The sequence below is a fragment of the Rhineura floridana genome, chromosome 1 (assembly GCF_030035675.1).
Source record: "Rhineura floridana isolate rRhiFlo1 chromosome 1, rRhiFlo1.hap2, whole genome shotgun sequence".
Classification (NCBI taxonomy): Eukaryota; Metazoa; Chordata; class Lepidosauria; order Squamata; family Rhineuridae; genus Rhineura; species Rhineura floridana.
In genome coordinates this window covers 62,238,645-62,259,532 of record NC_084480.1, presented here as the reverse complement: position 1 = coordinate 62,259,532, position 20,888 = coordinate 62,238,645, and the positions used below count along the sequence as shown (strand labels likewise).

General features: G+C 38.1%; 1 protein-coding gene across 5 annotated transcripts in view; it reads left to right on the top strand.

The window, feature by feature from the left end:
* The window catches only part of MCTP1 (multiple C2 and transmembrane domain containing 1), a 389,200-nt gene that overhangs the window by 254,417 nt on the left and 113,895 nt on the right, over positions 1–20,888 (top strand). For 4 of the 5 annotated variants that reach the window (XM_061622414.1, XM_061622422.1, XM_061622406.1 and 1 more), the window contains 4 exons: positions 2,850–2,952; positions 3,281–3,382; positions 3,707–3,781; positions 5,319–5,438. In XM_061622414.1, the coding sequence (XP_061478398.1) occupies positions 2,850–2,952; positions 3,281–3,382; positions 3,707–3,781; positions 5,319–5,438 (400 nt within the window). Of the gene's footprint in view, positions 1–2,849; positions 2,953–3,280; positions 3,383–3,706; positions 3,782–5,318; positions 5,439–12,876; positions 13,932–20,888 lie in introns of those variants that run through there. The other variant, XM_061622432.1, reaches the window with a different exon arrangement.

Here is a 20,888-nt window from a genome sequence, read left to right as displayed (position 1 = left end):
AGCAAGTAAATTACCTACTCTGGATGGGGTTGTGCTCCCCCTGAAGGAGCAGGTATGCATTCTAGGGGTACTTCTGGATCCAGTGCTGCCCAGGTAGCCTCAGTGGCTAGATGTGCCTTTTATCAGCTGCACCTGCTGAGACAACTTCAACTATTCCTGGACCAGGAGAGCTTGGCCACAGTAGTTTAAGCAGTGGCGACTTCAAGACTGGTTTACTGCAATGAGACCCCTGACTTAGTGTGTCATCAAAATCTGAGCTTGTGGTTTGTCGTACATTATCATTATTAGTTGTTTTTTCAGAAAAGTGAACTCAAAGCAACTTACTAAACAAACATTAAAAAGAAGTGTAAAAACAAGGATAAAGTAACCTAAAATACACCAGTAATATAGAGAGAGGAGAACCAACTCAACCCTACTAAAAGATAATCAGAAAATGAAGGCCCTGAGTGAATAAGAATGTTTTTTCCCCACAGTCAGGATTAAGTGGATTTTTCACCCATCCCAGCCTGCAGCCTCTTGCTTGCCCCGCAGTGTGGTGCCTCTTCCTTTTCCTCCTCTGTGGTCTGACCCTGCTTGGGGAGGCTGTTACCACTCTATCGTTCTGCTGGGGGGGGCTCCTTTCCTGCCTTCTCCTTCTCCATGGGAGTGGGGGTGGGTGGGCACACAGTGGATCAGCAACAGATTGGCAGCTGCAGATTCCATCCCAAGTCCCTGTTGCCCAATGCTAGGTAGACACTAGATCTCCACTCAGGTGGACAGGAAGCCTGGAGAGAGAGATGGGATTCTTATAGACCCCAACAACTCACCCTCCCCGACCTTCAAGAGTGCTCTGATGCTGCACTGAGTACATGTGTTGGACACAGCTGAGTAAGACCAACTCCACTCTGCTCACCCACCCATCTCAGTAATACATGCTATGTTGGCCTCCTAATCCACAATCAAATTGTGAATGAGGGAGATCTTATTTGAAACTGACCTGGCATTCAGAAGCAGTGTCTGCAGATTTGATGGCTGGCTAACAGAGCAGCCACAATTTGTCTGGCTAAAGAAGGGGCTGGCACGTGGCATAGCTACCCATTGTTTATGTTGTTTGCCCCTCCCCTTACACCATACCTCCCTGTACCCTGGGCCACTGCAATCAGGGCCCCCAATGCTCTCTATGACTGATCCCATCCCAGACACATATCTGCCCCCTAGAAACCAGAAATACAAAAACTGGGTTAGCAGTATGAGTTCCAGCAAGCCTCCAACTGGGGCCTGTGTCAGTGCAGCTATTGAGCTCCCCCTCCCAAATCTAGTCCAACAGGGCTATTAATCAATATTAGGAGGGGTCCCTCTCCTACTTGGCAGTAATAAAGCTGGCATTTTCAGGCATTCCTCAAGCAGGTAGGGAAAAGGAAAAATAAGTCCAGCAAAGATTTCAGCTGGGATCTGTAAGCCCTGCTGTTCAGCCCCAAGGGGAGAAGTGGATGCTCTCCTACCGGTGGTCATAAGCTGATGTCTCACACTTACTCCAGGTAGGGAAAAGAAGGGAGGGGGAAGAATGCAGCAGTGAGCGGAGCAGCACTGGCTGGGTAGGTGGTCAAATTCACCTGCTCCACTGATGGTCCCAACTGCTGCACCCAAAAGACTCCAGGTGGGATCTATGTAAGACCGGCTCTTTGTCTGCATGGGGGAGGGGCATGCTTTCACTTGCCGATAGTGATAAACTGGCAGCCATAACACTAGACAAACCATGAACTGTAACCAAGGTTTGTTCTTCTGCTGAAGACAAACCACACACTCAGGTTGGGCTGACACACTAAGCCAAACCATGGTTTAGCTTGCAGCAACATAGCAGCAAGATGACTGGGGAAGGAGTGTGGTAGCCACAATCTTCTCTCTGGGGACCCTCATTCACACTAAGCCATAGTAGCATTACATATGAATCAGTGCACAACTACACCATATATTAAAGTTATGAGAATAAATCACAACGAGCTTCAGGCTTGCACATTTCACCCCCACACTGACATAGCCATGAGGAGGAGTTTAGAACTTTTACTTCAATTTTAGGCTAAATATGGCTTGCTTTACTACCTGAATGCAGACAAACTGTGATTGATCATAGCTATGGTTTTCAACACAAGCTAGCTTCTAGCTAACATTTATGAAGCTATTTTTAAAAGTAACCATAATTAAGATTAACCATAGTTCAGGGTTCAGATGAGTTGCAAAAGTGCAACATGCTAACAGCCAGATAGAAGGGGAGGAGTGTGTGAACCTGGTGGGATCTAGGCTAATTGTTTTTATGCTAAACCATGATTTAGATTTACATCTGAATGCAGCCACTGTGCAACCAAAATGTTGAAGCTCTATAATAACTTAAGGAATGGAGCAAGGGAGACCTTTGCAAATCAGTTAACAGCTTCCAGATATGTTGCTACTACTTTATAATTTTGGGGGAGCCTATTCAAAGCTTGCTAAGGATGCAGTCGTGTCCATTTTTAATTTCGAGTCCTTCAACGTATAAGCACTTTTTGAATGATTAAGATCTTATTTTCATACTCTGCAAACACATTACTTGTGCAGTGCACTAAATCAGGATAAGTATGAATTAAAGGTGTTTTAATGCTTCTTGTGAGTTGTGTAATGCATGCCCAAGAATGAAATGTTCAATATCAAGCCTTAGTTGCATTCCTGTACATTTCTGCTTCAATTCATCTCCCCTTTTAGCCCCCTTTTTCTGGTTTATACTTCAAAAAAATCATGTAACATTTCCTTTTTCTATCACTTATAAATGCATTTTCCTTTATAATCGTTCAGTTAAGTGACTCTTCTACCTCCATTCTGTCCTACCCATTTCATAGTAATATTAAGGATATCCACTCGGTTCTTGAAGTGACAGTTTACGATGAAGATCGAGATCGGAGTGCTGATTTCCTGGGCAAAGTGGCTGTACCATTGTTGTCTGTAAGTTTATTGTTATTATTTAGTTAATGCACTGTTCTGTGTATTTTTATGCTCATGGAAAAAATCAGGGCTGTCTGTCATTTCTCAACCAAGGTCTGTAATAAGAACACTAAAATTTTTAACATACTCAATTCACGGCCATGTTGAATCCCATGATAGTTAATTTTTCTTGACAGACTTGGTCCTGGTAATGAACAGGTACTTGTCAGAATTGCCACAGTTGTTTTGGGTTCTCTGTCAGTTTCAGCAGCTGGGGGTCAAAGGTTACTGAGGGAGTGTATTCAGTGGAGACCATGAGACAGACGGCTGTCATGTCCTTTTCCCGCAGATTCAAAATGGTGAACAGAAAGCCTACGTCTTGAAAAACAAGCAGCTGACAGGGCCAACAAAGGGGGTCATCTATCTTGAAATAGATGTGATTTTTAATGCTGTAAGTCTTAACTTTGGCTTTTTTGTACTGCTAAAGAGTTCAGTTTCATGAAAGCTTTTGTTCTTGATTTGTAGAGAATTTCTGTCATTCCTCATTTCTCTAAACCTTGATGTATGCTACAGAATACTCTTCTGCCACTGGCTGAGAAACCCACACTTTTTCACTTTGCTACTGCTGATGTTAATGTATACACAACCATGAGATTCTGTGTCTCACATTTCTAGCTTATAGTCCTGGCCCCATGAGTTTGAAATGTTATGATGATGATTCTACATATTTATTTGTAAAGCATTCATTCCCTAAACAAGATATTTTGATATATAGGTGAAAGCCAGCTTACGGACGTTAATGCCCAAAGAACAGAAGTATATTGAAGAAGAGAACAGAATTTCTAAACAGGTAAAGAGTTAGATAATTCTTTTTTCACTAAAGACCTGTTATCAAGTGAAAACTGGTAACTTTTGTCGATAGAGAAGCACATCTCACTTTTATGGAAAAATGTACCTGGAGATTTCAAAGAAAATTTACAAGAATATAGTTTTTAATATAGCTATTCCATTCTGACAGACTGAAATCTTTGTGAAATATATGTTTGATAACTCAGGCTATAATTGTCAGCCTGCCCTCATGTATCAGGTTATAGCGCAGGTGGCTGTAAACTTAGTCTAGCATAAATTTCCGTGACTAACTTTGACCTGGAGGAACTCCCATATTGTTTTGGATTAGGGTATGTATTGGCCTTTTGTTCTCTTAGTTCTCATTCTAAGGCGCTTGTTAGAAACTTAACTGAGGCAACAAAAAATAATTCATTTGACTCTTCAAGGCAATTGACAAGGATCTTTTCTCATTTACACATATGTTTACTACTTAATAGCTGTAACATTTCCCATAGTAACCGTTTTCAACTGTGCAATCCTACTGAATACTTTCATCTTTTAAAAAATCTAACAACTCTGTTCATGTTTTCTTTCTGCAGGATTAGAATGTTGGTCACTGAAGAGTCAAACTCTAAATAACTCTTTGCAGAAATTTAGTCATATACTGTTCAGTATTTGTATAATTATTACTTAAAATGTAGAGTTCCTTTCAGTACAGATATTTTATAAGGAGCAATATAACACTTCCATTATTAGAAAGTAAGCAGGCAATCTTTTTTAAGATATGGCAAACAAGGTTATTATTTCATATGTATAATTTTCTTTAGCTGCTTCTTAGCAATTCTTAAATTTTAGATGCAGAACAAGAGTAGCAATGAACCTATGAATATTATCATTCAAGTATTGTCTTAAAACTTTTGTTTGTAGTATGAGCATCTCATTAAAGAAAGTTCTTCTCTAAACATCAGAGAACTTGAATTAGTGAATAAAATCTACTATTTTAAAACTTACGTTACCCAAAAGTTAGTGAGCTCTGCTCCAAGTGAACTTCATGATAATTCAACTACTAGTTATAAAACATCATAATTTCTGTTAAAAAACCTACATGTTCATCCTTTTCAAACATCATCCTGTATTTTCATTGCTTAAATGCAAAAAGTTACTTCAATTTCCTTAGAAGTTATTACTCAGAACTGGTTTTTGGGCTGTCATCTCCTTATTATAAAAAATGAATTAAGCAAACTCCAGTACCAAAAATCTAGGTTGAGATATTAAATCTCTGAATCTCAGTTCTTAGACAACATGCTTACATATTTTGAAAAAGAACATTACTGAATACAATTGTGCGTCACTTTAATTATTTTCATGCTGTACAGCAAAACAATACATGCCTACAACTACTGATAATCTTAGTGATAAACACCTAGAGAGCAAGTGTTTCCATTTTTGTTCTGCAATACAAAACATATGCCTGTATAGAACAATATTTTCAGTTGAAATATGTTATTGCTTGATTTGAGCTCTTTAGATAACACATTCTACATGTGTCTTTCCTTCAGCTTCTTCTAAGGAACTTTATGCGTATGAAACGTTGTGTCATGGTTCTCATAAATGCTGCCTACTACATAAACAGTTGCTTTGACTGGGATTCACCACCAAGGAGTCTTGCTGCTTTTGTGGTATGATATTAACTTTTAATATTGATAAATTTATGTAGAAACAATATGAAATGGTCTCAGTATTAGGACATGATATTATCTGGCAGATCAAAATCAATAACAATAATCTAGTTCAAGGCTAATACTAGGACAGGCAGCACTTCAAAGTCTTCCACAATCAGTGACCTCTAAAATTAATGTACCCTAAACATAAGACCCCAGGGAGTTTAATGCAACCAAATTCTTCTCTCTGATATTCAGTAGTGTAGTAAACTTTGAAGTTCTTTAGTTCATCATGATAGTCCCTGTGGCCACACCCCTAATTGATAGGGTATTGATCCTAAATCTGTGCACATGCGCACTTGCATACATATACATACCTAAAAGAGCAGCAGCACATAGCGCAATACGCAATTTATCAGAGTCAGCTGACCATCATAGAATAGTGAGATGGCAAATCACGGTATGCAGGAATTTGGCTGAGGAGACTTGGATTTATGTTCCTGTTTAAACACAAAATCCACTGGATTACATTGGACTGGTCACTATCTGAACCTAGCCTGCCTCACAGGGTTATTGCAAGGATGAAATGAGGTAACCTGCACTTATATATGTCACTCTGAACTCAATGGAGAAAGGGTTGGATACAAATGTGATCAACTTTAAAGCACCATATAAAGCACAGTAGGGATGGGGGGGAAATTCAATTCAGTTTGTATGTAAAGCCAAATATATCAAATTTGCACTTTGCAAAACAATATGAGAACTGAAACACTGCCATCCTCCAAAATTTGCACTTATCCGAATTTTGCAGCGCAGGTCTCCAAACAAGCAGTGTTCATAAAAATGCATATATTAGGGGAAAGTATGCACAAAAGGATATATTACTGGAAATAACATACAAAAATGCATTATATTAGGATAAATTGCTTGCAAAAATATGTACATTAGTCACAACTGTATACAAAAATGTATTTATTAGGAGAAAAATGCACTAAAATGCTGAAGAATTTTCATGAGGATCTTTTTTAAAAAATTGAATATTGCTGCAGAAATGTGGAGAACAGAATGTAAGACTGGGAAAAAATGAGGAACAGAACGAACCAAAATTGACAGATTCTTCCATCCCTAGCATACTGTCTGCTATTTCACTTGCTGGTGAGGCTCTTTTTGAAGTAGTTAATAATAGATTATAAGACAATTGTGTTACTTTCTAATACAGGGATGGGGAACCTGTGACCCTCCCAGGTGTTGTGAGACTTGAACACCCATTAGCTGCAGCCAGCTTGGCCAACTGTTAGGAATGATGAGAGTCGGAGGCCAACAACCTCTGGAGAGCCACAGGTTCCCCATCCCTGTCTACATCCATTGTAACACGTCATATAAAATAGCACAGAAATAGTACTCTTGCCAGGTAAATGGATGAATATGGCATGCCCTGTATCTCAGTCACTCCAAGTTTATGACACTGGCTACAATACTACTGTTGCAGATAGATAATGTCATTCACAACAGGTGCAGAGTTTAGCTTCCCTTCGTTTGTGCTCCACTTCCCTACTGGGGAACTTTAATATGTCATTTTTGGGGTATGGGATCCAGCCTCTCCTAAAAACCTATACCATTCAGGCACTCCAAGATAAATGCATTCTCGGTTACTAATTGTTTATATTACAAGTTTCTATCCACCACATCTTTTCCCCATCCAAAAAACTTTCCACCCAGCATTAGCTGTAAGTTGTGTCAATTTAATCCAATTTCCTTCTTAGCCCACCTACATCTTAACCTCCTACCATATAGGAATATTTTAAGGAATAAAAGCAGAGGCCCCAAAAGCTAGCAGTTTGTCCTGGACTCCTTTGAAAGGAAGGTCAGGATAGAAATTTAATATAATCGAATTATCCACTCCCAAATTATTCATTTTAAATTCTGAGAAATGCGGCAGTGGCATTCTAGAAGCCTTGATAAAGAGCTATGTCTGTGAACACAAGTTTCAGAAATTGTGTGATAACTTTACTAAAAGTGGTGCTCCTTTTGTGTTTGTTTCCTGCATTGTTCTGGGAGCTACCTCTGACATAGTTACCATGCTGCCTTTGCCTGAGGAAGCGCAACACTGGTCCCTCCCATTCCCTCCCATGTGGTCTCCTGAGCTCCAAAGTTGTTGCAGTATGTCATTTCCTATGTCAGTCCTTCTGTAACGTGGCTTCCTTAGAATATACAAGGTGTAACTTGATGATGGAAATTCCAACTAAACCAATATGTTGATATAGCAACAAACTTTATTTTGTGGAGTATACTAGTCATTATGGCAATATTTATTTATTTATGTATTTGTATCATTTCAGTTTGTATGCATAAATGAACCCAAAGCAGCACATTTGCTACCTCCCAAGTTGAGAGCCAGCATGCCTTTGAATACAAGTAGCTGGAGAATCAGGTCCAGCATCAGCACACGGCATAGTCAGGCAAATGGCAGGGTCCCAACAGGGCCTACCACAGCTGATGATTCCCTGTGCACTGGATTGGATGGGCTCCTTTTCTCAAAAACAAAAACCCTTTCAGTAGTTACTGTGTAGAAATGTCATTTTAATCCCTCCCCAATGCCCCTGACACAGCATTCTTCCAAAGAGCGATGCTGCATCAAGGGAACTAGGGAGAATCAAACTGATAGCTCTCTTGTCAATGGATAGCTTTCTTGATTCTCTCTTAGTGCTGAGCAGCAAGGGGAAATGGCAGCTGTACTGTGGCAAGTGTGCTCCTTTAAGACTTTCCCCCTTTCACTCATCAGCACTAAGGAGAGTGCCAAGCAGCTGCAGGAAGCCAAAGGGTCCATCGGTGGAATTCCTCCCCATTGTCTTTGATGTTGTAGTACATTTGGGCTTCAGGGGAATTAAAATTGTGGTTTCCTCAGCACAGCTGTGCAATGCTTCTCTCAGCACCATCACTGCTGCTTGCCCCACTCCATCACTGTTGCTAGCCCTGCCCCATTGCTTGCTAAATCTCCTAAAGATAGGGCCATGGGGGGGGGAGTTGAGAGTGCTTTGCCCAGGACTCCCTCCAACTTGGGTCTGGTCCTGTGAAGAATAAGTAGGAAGAGAGGGCTGTTGCTCTTGTGTCTTGCCTTTGGCCTCCTATAGACATCTGGCTGGCCACTGTGGGAAGCAAGATGCTAGACTGTATATGCCTTTGATCTGATCCAGCAGCATTCCTATGGGGTTTTTACACATTTTTAAAGTTGGTTGTTTTCGTTGAAGTGGGGGGGAAAAACCCCATTATTCAAAAGTATTCTTTCTGCCTGATTTCCCTCCCACCCCACCCCCGAGTGTCAGAGCTGAGCTGTTATTTATACTGTAGAATACTGCTCTGAAAGAAAATGAAACGGTATATTTTCACAGACATTTTTTTCTATCTATTTATACTTCTCTGGCTAATACATACCCTTTTGAATCCTATCCAATATCTATTACAAGAGCATCTTTGTTTGCGCCTCAGGTCTAACGAACATATGAGTAATGGCCTGTTCTTAGATGCTGCTTGTCCTTTCACAGTCACTGTTGCTTCAGAACAGACAATCTAATGACCATCAGTGCAATGGACTATGCTTTTATTCTTCCATAAAGTCTCCTCTGAACCCTGTGCCTGCTCTGCCTCTTTTGAACCTCTGAAGTCATCTGCTGTGATGTCACAGTGTGGTATTAGAGGTATCACAGCTCATCTGCCTTGCATTGCCTCTGATGTCATATTGGATTGGGCAGTATTGACCTAGGCAGAAGTGTTTAGAGGGTCTTGTGAAAGAATCAAAAGTCAAACAGGCAGCTGTAAAAAATCCAATACCTTCATCTTTGTATGCCATGATCTTTAGAATGACACTTTGCTGAAACACATTTATTGAGTAGTTTCAAAGCCTTTTAATAGGGGAAACTAACATATGGCTGATTATACCCATGAGTTTTGTCCAAGTCTTGTCATAAACCAGACCTCAACAACCTATAGTGTTATCAGAGGACTGCGATCCTTACGTAATATTTTGTTTTTGCAGTTCTGCATAAAGTTCCACATTATGTGTGTCTGTGAAATCTCTGGATATTAGGCATATTTGTTAGCTGCAGGATTGTAACCTAAGGCTACAGGCTGCTTAAATGCTATTGAAATCATGAGATTTACGCATCCTTAACTGAGTGAAGGGATTGCAAACTAAATAAGCACATTTTGATGATTATATTCAGGCGGCATAGGATTTAATAGTCCCTTATAACATTCTATGTTAAATTTAAATGCTATCATAATTTTGAGGGCTGCTGAAAACTAATGGATTTCCTGTTTTAACACTGCTGTTTCCTACTATTTGCCAACGTAGTATGAGCGGACTTCTACTTGTGCAATATGTTGAGCCCCAGCTTTCCCAGGAGGATCAGGGAGGGGAGACGGTCTAGCCCCAGCTTCCCCAGTTAGAGCAGGAAGAGGAATCAGAGGCAGATGAGGTTTTCGAGGACAATGAGGGAGGGGGTGTAGTTGACAGTCTGCCAATTCCCACGGACTGTTCTCCTGCCAATGCAGACTTCACTCCACCTACAGACGCCCCACCAGAGCCATTGGGGGATGACCTGGCGCGCTCGCCAACTCCACCCCCCAGGACTCCCTACCTGGCACTTCAAATGCTTTCCCACCTCCTGAAGCCGAGCCGGCACCTATCGAGCCTGTACTGTCAGATGAGCCAGCAGAGGCTCGCCCTACCTTGCCCCACATGAGATGCTGCGAGAAGCGGGTCAGCCAGAAGGTGGAACTTCAGAGGAGTCAGAGATTACGAGCAAAAACCCCTACTTAAGGCGGCACCCCCCTGATTGGGGTGCTGAGTCAACTTCTTCACACGCTGCAGAGTATGCCTAGGTAGCTTAGTTAGGTTTAGTAGTAAGTTAGCATAGTTAAGTCTATGAAGCACACTGCTTTTGATGTAACCGTTACTCTAATAAAACAAGAATTAATTCCAGTCTCACCTCCATCTCGTGTCTCACACTCTGGGCAGGACACAATAAGACTTATCCTTCTCTAGCCTCCCTGCCCCCCTTATCTGCTCCCTAGGTCTCCGTACTCTCTGGATTGGATTTTGAAGATGCATGGGTGAGGTCAGGATGAGGTGCTGTTGCACAAGCAGAAATACATTCTGCTGGCAGATGGGCACAATTGGATATCATCCTTAGATTTTAACACACGGAGGGGAAGGGTGACTTAGCCTGTGCCTGCTTTTGAGACGGGCTCCTGCCTCAAAAGAAGCTTATTCAGATATATCAGTCAGTTTTTTCTTTTTTTTTTGACTGATTAAACTTCTCCCGGGTAGGGAGAAACGAAGAGATTAACCTCAAAGCCTATTTTTGTTGGGACGACCAGATCTCATTAATTTATGGGACGAGGTCCAGCCGACGAAGGTGGGACGGATTTTTAACAGCAAGCTCTATCTGATAAAGCGAACGTTCACCTTATCTTCTAAGAGAGAACGCACTAACAGGCAAGCACCCTTCTTTCTATATTTTTCTTTTACTTGACTTAAATTGTTGCTGTTTAAAAGAGATTTGCCAGATTGATCAGTTTTTGACATCTCACTGGGGAGCCATAACTTCTCTCTGCTACGCACTAATTAATAGCTTATCTCTGTTTTTGTTGCAAAAAGCTGTCCTGGATTTGCATTCTAAAGATATACACAGAAGAGGGATTTCTATTCCAGATTTTTATTTTGAAAAATATTATACTGTTTTGAGACTACTCTCTTTTTGGTCTATTTTATTTTGACGAATCTGTTTCTTGACGATTGCCATTAATTGTTTCGATCCTGGGAACTGCATTTTGTTTACTTAACTATTGGAGAGATAAGGCTGTCTGCTCTGTTTATACTGTGATGTCACCAAGTTTGGAGTATTAACCCAATTGTTGCTGAAATAAGAAGTGGTTTTCCTATATTTTTCTTTTAAAATGGCAATTAAGAAAGTGGCTGAAAATCTGGAAATAACTATGTTTCAGAAAATAATGGATGAGATTGAGATAATGAAAATTGAATTGAGTAAAATGAAGCAGGAGATTAAAGATATAAGGGTCCCTGTGAGAGAGGTGACCCTGGAAGGGGTCCCTGTGAGAGAGGAGACCCCGGAGATTGGAACAGGGGTCCCTATGAGAGAGGTGACCCTGGAGACTGGAATAGGGGTCCCTGTGAGAGAGGAGATCCCGGAGATTGGAACCAACGTGGAACAGGAACAAGATTTGGAGTCTATGGACTTTAGAAATAAAATCTATTGTTTGGAACTCAATGTTATCTCTGAAGAAATGAATGAAGATTCTAGAGATAAAGTTATCAATGGCATGGATAATCTTCTGGACTGGAATGATGTGATGGAGCCCAATATAGAGAAAATCTATGGAATTAACTGCAGCCATGTGACAATGGAAAAACTTTTAAGAGATGACCCAGTGTATTTTGAAAAAAAGAACAGAGATATGATTTTACAGCAGTATTTCAGCAACCTATTCAGAATGGATGGCAAGAAAATATTTGGGATAGAGGTAATCCCCATCAGACTCTTACTATATGACTATGGCTTTGACAGCAAGATTATTATGGAATACTGATAATGGAAGATTGGATATTGAAATTACTGGACTTAACAAGACTACTGAAGATGGAAGATGGAAAATGGAACTAATAGAGATAATAGAACAATGGCTACTGAAATTATTGAACCTAACAGATTCTGATGTGATGGATTAATTGAAATGTTTATTTTGACTATGGTTATGACAATAAGATTATCATAATTAGTAATGAGATGGATTAATCGATATGCTTATCTGGAAAAAAAAAATTGATAGATATATTTCTTAAAGAATTGAAACCTCTCTTTGACTTTTTGTGGAAAGAATAAAGTAATGTTTATGAGATTTGATGATTAAGTAAGATAACTACTGGAGGAAAGTGATTTTATAATATGACTTAAGAGACAGGATTGTTATATATTATAGACTTATAACTGATTTGATCTTTGACAAATGGGAAGTCAATATTTTACTCTTTATTTTTTATTTTTGTTTTTTTTTTTCTTTTTTTCTTTTTGTTTAACTATTTTTGATTTTGTTTTTTGTCTTTGAATGTTTTATGATTTTGTCTTGTATGTTTTATGAAAATCTGAATAAAAATTATTGAAAAAAAAAAAAGATTTTAACACACGGAGAACACCATTAATAAGTAAAAACAACTTGAATATTTACTTAAAAAGCTGTTCCATCAAATGTAATACCGTTTTCTTGTTCAGGTTTAAATGAAGCAGTTTGCATTTCTTATACATAATTTTAACAAGCAGTGATTATTGCAGAATGATTTTATGCAGTAATCTGTTCTGCAGAAATGACAAAGATTGTCTCTGGAATAACCTAATGTAGATACTGAAATGCCTTCTAAATTGGGTTTAATTTTCTTCAGGCTCTTGACCAGGTGTTCATGCACGTGTGGATGTTGGGAAATGAAAGGAGATACAGGGCAGTAGATGAGGGAATATATGCAACCACTTTCAAGTACTGTCACTTCTTACTTTAATGAGCAGAAGAATAATTGGACAACTAAGCTATCCAGTAAAAGGACACAATTCAACATATGTCAATGAATTATTTTGCAGGATAAACTTTAATCTTTAAATATGATTGTGGATAATTTGTGGTACCATTTGTCCATTTTGAATTGTTTTAGCCTTTTCAGTTGTTATACAGTAAGTGCTGCTATGTTAACATTAACATTTGATATTTTACACATTTAATTCCTGTACTGCTATGTGGTCTTTGGGGAAATGCGCTCTAGTGCTACAAGGGAGAGACAAAATATTGATCAGCTAACATTTCAGCTGCATTTATGTATGTCGCAAAATTAATGAAAATGCCAGACAAAAATGTCAGAGTGCACAAAAAGGTAGGATTTGAATTTTGGTTGCTTAATGAAAAGTTTAAGGTGTATGTTATCACCAGTCCCTTAGTGTGCAATTCATAATACAATAATGAAAGGGGAATACATATTTTACTTAGGAAACATAAATTTAGAAGGAAATATCCAATCCTCAGAGTAGGTGATCTTCCCAAATGATTTCAAAAAGGACTTGAATTGTTAATTCTTATATTCAGACATTGCTCTAAATAAAAATACTTGTTCATTTGGGGGGGAAATTGCCCAAATTCCACATTTTCCACCTCAGTTGTGGGATGCTCCTTTCTGCTACAGCTAATTTTCTTCTAAAAACTACTTTCAAAAGTAAAAAAAACAGTAATAATTTTTCTGTGGTGAATGTACCTCTTGTCTTTTGAAGTATATGAACAAGGCCAACTAATTTAAGAAGTTTTGTTCATACTGTTAGGGCCAGTGCAAGATATTCTATATGAGGCAGGCACCACCTTTACCCCCTGTCACTGCTGCCCCCTCACCCCCGCCTGCTTATCTGTTAATTGTTTTGACACCACTAATGCAGCATCAATGGTGGCAGTGCTTAGCCTCCTGCTCCCTCTTCCTCTCTCTGAGGAAGGGCTGGGGATCCTTCCTTGGAGCAAGGCATTCTGAGCAAGGTGTCCCAGGCAAGTGCCTGCACTGGAGAGGCTCTAGCACTATGGTTAGAATAAAAAAAGAGAATATCTAGCCACAGTGGGACAGACATTCTCCTATTAAGATTTAACAAGTAAGGAAGCAGTCAGTGGAGAAGAGTGGGGGTCACAGTGGTAAAGAAGAGGCGGAAGACAGGGGATGGAGAGAGCCATATAGGAGCCAGATGAAGGGTGTTGGAAACTGGATAGCTTCGTCGGCTGGCTTCTTTGGGGTTTGCAAGAGAGACTGTTCTTGACACAAGGGCAATGGTGGTTTGAATGTCTTCTGGACTGCAGGCATGTGGAAATGGCATGTATCCATTGCTATAAAAGTATGGCAGGCTTCAATTATAGAAAATCTTCATGGTGCTGCAATATATGAGTTTACTGAAATCATACTGGTAGCTTTGGGCTGCATAATCTGATAGAGAAAAATGGTTTTTGCTTGGATCTAAAGGATTGCATGTAGTGTTTAACTCTTCCACCATAGCCAATTTCCACCCCCTTACACCTTGTGTTAGCCAAAATGCTACTCATGGCAGACAGAGGCTCTTCCAAAGCAGCATGCAATGGGAGGAAGGGGTAGACATCCAGAGGGGATTGGTGATCAACATACCTATGCTCATATAGAATTACTTTCTGATCACACATGGCTCCCTGGATCCTAGTCTTTATGCTGAAGAAAATGGCTTGATATACTAATTTTATCTTGATCAATAATTGAAAGCCCTGTTTTCCCCAGGTCTGCTAGACTTTTTTGTAAGGATAACTGTGTAAAATGTGGAAGAATCCTGCTATTTCCTTTGGACTTCAGTGCTGCAAGTGCAGTGCACAGAAGTCCTTTTTACTTCAACAGATTTTATGCTAATGACCTAACATGTATGTTAATAATCAGATTCGTGCACAAATAAAGTAATATTTAATGGCAGGATTTCTGGAGCTGTTCCCAACAACTTGGACATACCCCGTAGGATATTTGATTTTGAACAGTAGAATTCCATGCCATATCAAAAATTGCTTCTGCTGATGGGAAGGGGAGAGGGCAAAAGCGATAATATTCTATTACTGAAACAACAATTTAAGCACATCTGTTTGTTCTGCACCATAGATTTGCTGGTGCAGAGTGAAGCATGTTTTTCTGATTTAAATCCTCGTCATCCCCCAGAAGTCACTGTTAGCCTTGGAGGGAGAGAAAATACAAGTACTTCTTTTTTTCCCTGTGGGGCTAACGCTAGGTGGAGGGGGGAATTTAGATAAGGGAAACCTGAATTGGTACTGTTCAAACATTGACCAGTAATTATTTGAAAAGGATAAATTGGAGATGTGGCATATTTTATTTGATAAAAGTATAGTAAAGCAAGTAGAGAGCTATAGACTACAGCAAGTAAACAATTTTGAAATGTTTTATGTAAGGTAATACTTTTGCATATAGAATCTTCATTGTGTAAACCTATTTTCTATGTAATTACATTGTTTTAATCTGCAGTTGGTCATACATGTAGTGATTGTACAATAAAAGATTATACTGAGCAAAAATGTCCTTAATCTTTATGGGGGGAAATGAGACCCAATTTCACATTTTATTAGTTTCTAATACCTCTCTTACCATTATGCATATCATATTAATATTTAGCTATTTCAGTTACTCAGAATACTACATTTAATGTAACAAATCTAACTGGTTTAGAAATAGGAGACATACCCAGATAACTTTTATTTTTAGAAACAGAGGACTGATGCTTCAATTTTTCAATATGTTCTTCCCCGCCAATGTGGTGCATCAGATCAGTTCCCGTATACATAAAAAGTAGTATTATTTTGATAATGAGAGCAGCTCAGGGGATCTTCCATATACAGGTAATAATGAATGTTGAAGACCCCCCTCTGTTTCCAAATCTTTCTATGTCCCTCTTCAAGCTCAACTACTTATTGCCCTAGACAAATGCTGCTTTGCTGACTCTGCCTTCTTTGATGTCCCTCACTCAGTGTCATTTTTCCCATTTGATTTCACATTTTCAAGGACTGCTTTTGTGTTGATTCTCCAGTCAGCAGGTGCAATGCCAATCAACAACAGTTCTCCATTAAAATGGAATGCAATCTTTTCTGAATGTTTGTTTAGGTTTCTCAGTTAAGAGTAAACCAAGTAGCAGGTCAAAGTTATAAAGGAAACTCCAGGATGGGCAATGTTCTTTTGCTCATGAAAATGGGATGTGTTCAATTCTTAACATGAAATTAAGCATTAGGGCTAGATTACATTTGAGTCAGAGAAGATCTTATTGTTGTTCAGTGTAGACATCCAACTTTCTTGAAAAACCAGAGCAGCTGGGTATTGTTGAACAAGAGTTTTGAAATCTCCTTCCAGAAGAGAGTGATCTCTTTAATTTTACAGTATGAGCAGCTTGGTGATCTAAGATACTAGATCTGAAATGGAGATTTGTTTCAGAAGTATTTTTCACATGTGGAATTAGGGGGAAATGCTGCTTCAAATTAAGACGGATGTTTTCAGAACTGAAGGTCTATCAAGTCTGCAGTTTATAAGTACTGCATCTGAAGGAGAGCACGTATCATATTCTATAAAGCAAAATGTTGTTCAAATTCATGATACATTTTTTAAAAAGTCATTAGCTCAGAAAAGGTGAACTTGCTGTTAAAGGGCAATACAGAATTGGAACACAGTAAAACTGCAATTAATGTCTACTGTACAATAGCCTTTATTACTCCCCAGAACAATATTGTCAACATCATTAGGCATGTCTATACCTATATTATAATGGATCATCCTCTTTAACTAGAAATGGCTCATTAATGGGACAATTCAAGTTTTTCTCTCATCAAAAATATAAAAAAGCTTTGACTAATCTAGTATCAGTTGATTCCTGCATATTTATTACTTACTGTCAGGGTGTTACAGTATAAATATTCACCCATATTGAGTCAACATGTAGAATCCATTCTAGAATGTATTTGACTTCCCAGTAAAATGACAACATTGTATAAAAAGCAAAGGTACCCACATCGGCCTGTAAGGAAAATCCAAAAATTCATACAGGTATTGCCTTACTATATGTGTGTTGGAATGTTGGGGAAGTTGGTTTTGAACAGCTTTGTATCTCCCCATGAAAACGTAAGCAAATAAGTATATGCTCAGTTTAAAAAAGATTCCCCATTCCAAAAATGCACAACCACTGGATCTGTTTTGGGCTCCTCTTCTAAGTTTTGTTACATCAATATGTGGTATGTCAATGTGTTATGTAGATTACTATAATATTGTCACTGAGTTTTGTTAATGAAATCAATGCGTGTGGGCAGCTTCTCTATCTCTCTCTGTTCTCTGCCTGTTTATAAAGAGTGGGGTGGGGAAGAGACTTTTCTCTTTCATTCTCTGTAGTGTTTAATCCCAATGATTCTCTCCATATCATCCTGCCACGGTTGTTTAGCTAGCAGTATTTCATTAGCTTCATTTTTTTTCTTGCCATAAAGCTGTGCAACTTCTATCCTTCACTCCTAGCTCTTTGTTTACAGCACTTTCCTTCTCTGTGTTCTTCCACTTAAGATCAAGACAAAACATATACACTGGAGTGCTTTTTGAGCTGTGATGGGATAGCACAAACTGTTTCCCCCAACAAGAGTTGATAGAAGGCTTGTGTGCTGACTAACCAAATTGGCAAATGTACAATGACTCTAGTTTAAACCAAAGTCTGAACAGGCATAATGGAGACACTTGATATAAGAATTATTTATATCTTGGTAACTTGAGTTATTTGAATTCTTGATGAGACAATGTGTGAGATTGTTTTGACTGAAAGAAACTCTGATGCCAAAACCACTATATACATAAGATGAGAAGTAGTCAGAAATTACTGCCCTCCTCATGCCATGCTGTTAGCACAGGAAGAAGGAATTAATAAAAATGCCACAGCATTTGTATTAACGGTATAACGGCACTCAGCCCTTAAGTAAATTTGTCACATTTGTAATCATGAATTTATAGTACCAACAGATTTAGTGTCAACCAAAAAATTAATTTGGCTAGCTAAATTATAGAATCCTTTTTTAGCTTTTAGTAGTTAAGCATTTTAGATGCAATGTATAGTGTTTTGCAAAGCTAGAAAGAACTCTGTGAAACTAATAATCAAGTTACCAGAAACCAATGTTTCTTTATGTGTACTAATGCTACAGTCTGTTGTTAACTATATATCATCTTACTGTGATATAAAATGTATCTGTTTCAGTGATGGATCACTTGAGTATACCTACGCAGTTTACAGTTGAAAGCTCTGGCAGCCTATCTAGTACTACTAGAATGATATCACTGAACTGGATGGAGTTACCTACCACAGGAACAATTACCCGATTAGGGTCAAATACACTTCCACCTTTCTACCTGAACACCTGCAAATTGAGCTGTATCCCATTCAGAATTTTAAGAACAGAGCCATTGTCAGGGAGGTAGTTTGTTTCTGGGAGAAAATTCTGCCAGTTCTCTTTTAAATGAAAGACAAGTCTGTTGTTACTTAAGGGATATTAGGCTTCGCTGCATTTTTGAGGAAAACAAATTTGCTGTAACTTTATATGTAATGTAGTACTGAATAAGTGCAAATAAGCTCTACATTGTATGTAGCAGAGCAGGGAAAATAAAGATTTGTTAAAAGGGATTTGTAACCATTATATTTCTAAGGAACTGCTTTATCAGAGTCACAGGTTACAGGAGAAATGTTTTAGTTACAGCCTTAAACATTAAATACCTGCCTTGTATTTTATAGAAATGTAGACTCAAATAAGGAGGGTTTTGTCTATTCAACTCACATTTGTGAAATCACAAATTTCCTGAAAGTAAATAGGATGATGGTCTTTGGTTTAGTGCTTTTAACTGGCCAGGGATTAAAATAAATACTAAACTAAAGTAATTATTCCAAAAACTGAGCTTTGATTTTGTTTCCATTATGGTGTTGAATTTATTCATTTAGTAAATGGTTACTGATTTCATTTTTTCATATGTTTTAAATGCTTTTAGTTAAAAGGCAGTGCATAAATTTTCCTTTTATTTGTAGCCTTGTTGCTAATTTGTTAAGCTGTAAAACAAACTTCAGCTCTTATATTTATTATTATTATTCCTATATTTAATTGCCAAAGTGTTGCATCATCATAATCCATAATTAAGAAGCACACCAATATTTATACTCTTAATATTTCACTAGGTGATTTTATCCACCTCATTCAAAATGCCTTCTTTATCTTCTGAATGGAAAAAATAGCTAATATTAAAAATACATTTTGACCTTACCATATGGCAGTACTGTGAGTAGGGGTTGGGGTGGCAGTAGTATTTGGATTTTCTTTACAGAAAAAGGGACAGAACGAATAATATAGTGAATACCTTTGTCAGCATGAAAAGTATGTTGATGAGTTTGTCTTAGTTTCTTTTTTAAAACATTAATGAATGTGAGGTGATACAATAAGATTTTTGTGAGGGGGGGATGTTCACATTGAGAGTTTTTTTTGTAGATAATGTGAATGGAGTCTGCCTTATATATATATTTCAAGCTGCAGCCCTGAGAGTTGGGAGGAAAGGCCGGTAAAAAAGTTGTACCTGATAAGTTAATTGACCCTTGATGGATCTATAATGAGTAATTTTTGACCATAGTTTCCAGGATAATACTCTTAACAGTTATACAAAATATATGTAAACCAAGGCTTATGTGAAATTGCTGATTAAAAAATAAAAGCGATAAAGATTTGTATGCTTCCAAGAGACTAAACCTGCATGCTTATTTGAGAGTGAGGCCATTAAAATTGGTGGGACTTGCTTCTAAATAAACATGATTAGAATCAACCTGTAATGTTATGCACATTTACCTAATCTAATTGAACTTAAGCATTTACTTTCTGTGTTAGAAGTTTATTTTAGGACCAACTATTCACCTTTAATCCTATAATAAATTATTTGGGAATAATTCTATTTTAAAAGTTAGATTTCCAAGTATGCATGCATGGGACTGGTCTATAAAAATGCAACTCAGAGCCTATATAAGTGGGACTAAAAGTGGTTGTTGCCTGGAAAGAATCACGCCTCTCTGTCACATCTTCTGTGTCCTTTTCTATCAGTAGCAAGATGCAAACAGTGTTCCTTGGGTAATGGAATGAATCCTTTATTTACCTTGATGTTGAAACTACCTATATTTAGATTTAGAAATAAAACTCCTGGTAGATGGCATTATATAGGCTTGCACTGTAAAAGTAAGGGAGCATAATTTAATTGACATACAACTAAAAACCATTTTATGTCCAGGATTGATAAGATAAAACTTTAGTGTGGTTTAGCGTACAAAGCAACATAACCAAACCTGATTAAAGAATGATTTATTATATTGGGGCTTTCACTTGTAGTCACCTTTAAGACATCTATTTTTTTTAAAAGGTTTTAAAATAATCTCAATAACCAGGACAAATGATAAAAATGAGATATTGAATACACAAAAGCTTTATAAGTTTATGACATTATCCATCTTTTGGGGTTAGTATAGCATTTTGCACCAGCTTATGTCTCATAATTGACAATCTCAGTTGTGTATTTGTTCTTTTATGGATTTTAAATGCTGAATAATGCCAAAGATCAGACCTTCCAGAAAACCCATGCATTAATTCATTTTGGCTGGTGGTCTCTCTCTCTTTCTCTTTTTTTTAAAGAAACACTGTTAGAGTTTTTGAAGGCAGTGATGCTTGTTTTTATGCAGAAAAGAATTTTGTAGGAAGAGAGAGTTGTCAGTAGAAATGTGGAAATACTTTTTGTCCTACTCATTCCAAAACATGGAGCGTCTTAAAACAAAGGTAAAATTGCAGCATGGATATTAGCAGAGTTTGTAAGCATACTAA